This window comes from Etheostoma spectabile, chromosome 5 (assembly GCF_008692095.1).
Source record: "Etheostoma spectabile isolate EspeVRDwgs_2016 chromosome 5, UIUC_Espe_1.0, whole genome shotgun sequence".
Taxonomy (NCBI): domain Eukaryota; kingdom Metazoa; phylum Chordata; class Actinopteri; order Perciformes; family Percidae; genus Etheostoma; species Etheostoma spectabile.
Genome location: NC_045737.1, coordinates 36,467,774 through 36,473,926, shown reverse-complemented (window position 1 = coordinate 36,473,926; position 6,153 = coordinate 36,467,774). Strand labels below are relative to the sequence as shown.

The window sequence follows — 6,153 nt, the reverse complement described above, 5'->3', positions numbered from 1 at the left end:
GAGGAATGCAAGGCGGTCCTTCTTCTCTGACATTATTGAAACAATAATAATTCACGTGCTTTGTTTGCTACTGTTGATAGATTAACAAACCCTCCAGTAGCAGTAGCATCTGGACTTTAATCAGTCAGTCAGTGCCTCCATATTATTTCCAGGACATGTGTTGTCACAGTGTTCAGGTAAAACTAGTTCCAATATGACACAATATCATACGATCAACCATAAAAACCTGGAGGACATTATTCAACATCTGAAAACCTCCTCCAGTTGTCTTGGTTTTCTACCAACAGGTGTTTTCAAAAATGTCTCAAATTGTTTGGCTTCTGATCTTCTACAGATTGTGAACTCGTCTCTTCTCTCAGGTATCTTCCCACAGGCCCTGCAAACTGCAGACATCAAGCTACTATTAAATAAGAATAATCTAGACACGTCACTAATGAGCAACTATAGGCCGATATCTAATCTTCCATTTTTAAGTAAAATCATTGAAAAAGTGTTTTTTTTCTTTTTTCAACAACTCAACCTTTTCTTGTCACTAAACAATGGTTTTGATGCCTTCCAGTCAGGTTTTTGACCACAGCGCTGAGACGGCTCTTGTTAAAGTCTATAATGAAATCCACCTAAACATTTAAACAGCAAAATGTCCGTCTTGGTATTTCAGTCTTAGTGTTACTTGATCTCAGTGCTGCATTCGACCACGACATGTTACTAGACCGGCTGGAAAACTGGGTCGGCCTTTCTGGTTCAGTACTAAACTGGTTTGAATCCTCTGAGCATACGAATGTAAATGGATGTAAATGGACTGTTCTTATATAGCGCTTTTCTAGTCTCAACGACTAGTCAAAGAGCTTTTACATAGTACAGGAACCATTCACACACTGGCCGAGGCTGCTGTGTTTGGTAGATTAAAGTCCAGATGCTACTGCTACTGGAGGGTTTGTCAACCTATCAACAGTAGCAAACAAAGCATGAGAATTATCATTGTTTCTGGGGGATAATGTTTAATTTCTTGTACTCCACTGTAACTTTTATTATTTTGATCTTTTTATGTAAAGGGGTGAATTACCATGCTAAAACGTGCAATACATATAAAGCTGGCTTGCCTTGCTTTGATGTAGCTCAGAAGACAAACTTTTAACTTTGCTAGCTTTAGTTTCTCCTAACCACACAGATTCACAACAACCATACCTCTGTTGTACATCTTTCGAAACAGATGCTGTTGCTAACGCTGATTGCAACTGTCCTCGGACAGAAAACACACACAGCATGTTTAGGCCACATGTCTGTTCGTTATAATGGACATGTGAATAACCCCAAACTGAATTCTACATACAGAGAGAAAGAAAGAAAGAGTCCCCGCAAACAGAGAACCATCTGAACTGTCTGAAATCCATCCTAGATATGATGGACAAATCAAATTAACCAGCTGAATATGAAAATGATTTGGTTACAGGCATGGCATCATGTTATGGACAAACAGAGGGACAGTCATCAAAGGAAATGCAAAATGGAAATGGAGAGAGCAAGAAAAGATTTTCCGTCTTAATGATGGATGAAGAGAAAACAACTCCTTTAATCTACCTACGCAGGGGCGATACCGGGACTTTTAAGGTGGGGTGGCACGGGGGGACCAATAATTAGTTATGGTGGACATTTTATCAGAATTCAGCATAGATAATCTACTTAGAAATAAATTAAATATTGGATAGGATAGAAAAACACAATGTAATTCTGCTAAATAAAACATCACATTCATTATAAATTTCACTTGTTTTCAATGAAAACTAATTGTATATCCGAATACAATAGACATTTTGTGTAAACTCAGTCTGCCACTTAATAAAAATAAATAAAATAATAAAAGATACTAGTGCTGGGTCCATGGTATCCAGTGTTTTCTCCAGGTTTGTAAAAGACTTAGGTGCACTTATTTTGCAAAGTAGTTTAGGTTTCCTCGCTAAAGGAAATTTAACTTGTTTTTTTGTTTGTTTTTAATATTCCATTTTACATTATTTTGACCATTATTATTACCATGTCTGTGTGTAAAACGTTGGAAAAGTTAAAGCAGATTAAAGAAAGAATAACACTCACAAAGCTTAAAGACCAAACTTTCTAAAGAAGTCCACTACAATCAGTAGACCTGAGAGAAGTCCTTTAGTTACATTCTTTGGCTTTGTTGCTGCCCCAATCGGTTTGGGTTCCTAACAACGGTAAGGAAACCCCGATGTCAGACTTTTAGATAGTCCCCATGGAAACATGAATTGGTCATGTGACAGGGGCTGGGGAAACTGACCAACAAGCAACCACATGACAGTACTCTGATCCAGTAGAACTCACAATCCCCCAATGGATTTGGGGGTCGGGCACCAGGGGAGCCATTCATATGTCAGGAGGGGGCCGGTGCCCCCTCGGCCCCCCCTTCTAGCCTCACCCCTGTACCTACAGTACTTCTTTGTCTCCTTTTGTTTCCATACCTTACCTGATCTAATCTTTGGATCTCAAGATGACGTGAGCTGTGGGAGATGTTCAGCCATTATTTGGGATTATGTTCTGTAAATACAGATGTGGATGTCAGCCCAAACTGAGCATCGGATTCTACCTAAAGAACAACCTTATTAAGTTAATAAAGAGCCACAAAGTAGGAAAGAAGATTAATATCAAATCAGATATTTACCCCAACACTCGAGCAGCATGATAAGCACATCAGAGTATAGAAGTGGCACAGAGGAGTGATGGTCTAACAAACAGGGAATTCCACTCTGAAACATGCAAACGTTTGACTCCTCTGAGGCCGGAGGCTGCTTCACTGAGGAAGCTTTGTGCTATAAACAGATATTTACAAAGTAAGAAGTTAGGTGAGGATTTCTTTTTAAAAGGTGGAACTACAAAATAGAAAACACCAGCAAAATATAAAGCTGCTTAGGGAGAGGCTTTAAATGAGGACAGCCTTGTTCTAGTCCTGCGGATGTTGTATGACTGTATATTTTATACAGTTGTAGAACGGGGTCACAGTTGTATTTTTTGTTTCTCACATTTCGAATTGCATTATTTGCCGACAACATTTTTCAACAACGGTGGTTGGTTTGGGGAGATTATTTAGACCTGTTGGGTGTTTTTTCTCCGATATATATATTTTTTTAAATTTCTTTTTTTACCTTTTGACACTTCTTACAGCGTTTTTTTTTTGCTTTTTACCAACCAGAAAATGTTCTGTTTTTTATCTGTAGGTACACACAAAACTGCTGTTTTGTAATTAAGGGGCAAAGTCTGAAAAAAATGAGCTGCCAGTACTTTACTTTACTTACTACAATCGATTTTTGTCTTAATTCTTTGTCCTCTTGTGCTTCTTGCAGTCTCAGTTCATGTGTCAATCTTTCCATTACAAGGATTTCTTCCACCATTGTTAGCCATTGATTCGTCGTCGATGGTGATTCCTCCCCCCAGCTCCGAGCTTTCTTGCTAGCTACTAGCAGTACTTTGATGAAATATCTATCACTAGTAATAATGTTATTCAGAGAATTTACATAGATAAAGCTCCAATGAACTTTTAGGATTTGTCGTAGCTCCATACTTAACCATTTCCCAATAAACAATTATTGTTTGTTCCCCAAAACCACGAGAATGGTCTACATCAAAAAACCGCACACTCGCCAGTTTTTCTGATGACTGCCCAGCTGCTTGCTTTTCTTTCTTTGAAAAATAAAGAAAGATCTTCCATAAAAATTCCCTCCAGGTTTGTGAATTTGTTTCCTCCCGGTTTCATGCCAGTCTACCTCTGACATTTGGACCTCTTTGTTCCCAAGATCTTTTCCTTCCGTCTGTTCCAAAGGTTCGACCTGAGCTGGGGAATAACATGTTGAAGTTTGCTGCTCCCTCTACATGGAACAAGTTACAGAAATCCATGAAACGTAATGAGCTGGTCTCATTGATCGCTTTTAAAAGGATGTTGATCGACTTGGAGGCGGACACATCTGGCTGTCGAGGTTTTTCCTGATGTGTTTAGGATTCTGGATTTGCGGTTCCAGTTGTTTTATGTTTGTAGTGTTTTTGTGTGTTTTGTGTTTGTATGTACAGTACAGTGTGGTTGTCTTGGCCAGGACACTCTTGAAAAAGAGATTTTTAATTTCAGTGAGTCTCTTCCTGGTTAAATAAATGTAAAATATGAATAAATGAGTAAGTATGGTAAGGATGCCTCCTGGGGGGGTCCCTAGGGAGGTGGTCCAGGTACGTCCAGCTGGGAGGAGGCCTTTGAGAAGACCCAGGACTAGGTGGAGAGATTATATCTCCAACCTGATATATTGCAGATAATGTTTTTACTGCATCTGCCTTATGGATTCAGTGTTTCCGTCAACATAGCTTGGTGTAAATTCTCATCATGTGTTGTGGATTGGATTGTGGCTCAGCATGTTCCCGTCTCATTCACAGACGAGGAGACGGGTCTGGAGGTGCATCAGGTTACTCGCCCTCCAGGCTTCAACGCCAACCGGCGCCGCAGCAGAGCGGTCCTCTATCACCTGTCAGGACACCTGCAGAAACAAGACAAGGGCAAACTCAAGATCAACAACGTGAGTCTCTCTGTTTCTCTGTCCACACGGATACATCTGGACAAAAAACGTCTTCTGCGTCCTTGAAAGACGGGACTAACTCTGCGCACTAACTTCCCATTTTTATTATCGTTATAAGGTGTTTGGTTTGGAGTAGGGCTGGGCAATATGAATCAATATAAATCAATATAAATGTATGATGCTGGATATAGTCTTAGATTTTAGATACCAAAATATCGTAATATGACACGTGTTGTCTTTTCCTGGTTAAGAAATATCATTCTTTCAACTTTCCAGACTGTTGTTGCTGTTCTCGCTGCCGCTTAGTCATTACATCCCCATTCCTGATGGTTGTCACAGATCTCGTTGTGTAAATACGTTGGGAAAGCAGCAGTAGTCAACGCTGCAATATCTTTGCATTATCGATATTGCCCAGCCCTAGTTTAGAGCTGCAAATATGAATTGATTGACTATTAAATGTGCCGCCAACTATTTTGATAATCAGTTTGTCATTTTTTCATGAAAAAGTTTTAAATTCTCTGATTGCAGCTTCTTAAATGTGAATATTGTCTAGTTGCTTTTCTCCTCTGTGGCAGTAAAACTATTGTAAATTATTTATAAAAATTATTATAAAAACTATAAAAATATCTTTGCTGATCTTTTGACATTTGAGGACATAATTTTGGGAAATATTGGATCCACAATTTTCTAACATTTTATAGATCAAACACCTAATAGATTAAATATAATCGTTAGTAGCAGCCCTAGTTTGGTTGTCGATTTAATCAGAATCAGAATCAGAAATACTTTATTGATCCCCGAAGGGAAACTCTGTTACAATTGCTCAGATATTAGAAATATAAGAAATATAAATAAAGAAATATAGAAATATAAGGAGTGTGGATATTTACATAGTTAAAGGTATATTATGATACAGTATTTACATAAATAACATAATGCAGGCAGAACTCGCCCCACAGTTCCTCGCATCTGATCCATATTATTACTTTTAAAACATTTGCACGGATGATAACATCCAGGTCTCACAGGTAAGCGTAAATATAGGACAGGTTGTTCCGCAGCTATCTGTTCGAAGGCATTTCCAGATTCATCAGAGGCTCTTTTCTACTCCTTATGGAATACAAAGTTATTTACTACTTTACAATAAAAACTAGTTGGTGTTCCCGATCTGCGTCAGGGTTCCTAACACCAAGCCAAGGACCAGCGCTGCGGTGCTGGGGGGTTCACCGTAGAGCTGCAACGGTTAATACATTCATCCATTCTACAGTTCTGGTAACACTTTATAATCACCACCCTTAATAGATATTTCACTTTAAAAAATAATGAAATGAGTATTTATAATGTTTATTAATTATTAGCAGTGTTATAAAGACTGTTATTTGATTATTAGTAATATTAAATAATATGTTTATACATCTAGATAGTTAATACTTTGTAAATGGTTAATAATTGTTTTGTAAACCATATATAAACATTATTTGGATAGCTATTATGAAGTTGCAATTTATGCTTATGATACTAAGTTAATGATTAATAGGTGGTTTATAAAGTCTTAAAGTTCTCACATTCTGCTCATTTTCAGGTTCATAAT

General features: G+C 38.0%; 1 protein-coding gene across 1 annotated transcript in view; it reads left to right on the top strand.

Annotated features, from left to right (window-relative positions):
- kcnh3 (potassium voltage-gated channel, subfamily H (eag-related), member 3) overlaps nucleotides 1-6,153 on the top strand; it is a 174,125-nt gene that overhangs the window by 125,430 nt on the left and 42,542 nt on the right. Inside the window, 2 exon segments of the mRNA XM_032515261.1 lie at nucleotides 4,423-4,574; nucleotides 5,366-5,374. Of these exon segments, the coding sequence (XP_032371152.1) occupies nucleotides 4,423-4,574; nucleotides 5,366-5,374 (161 nt within the window).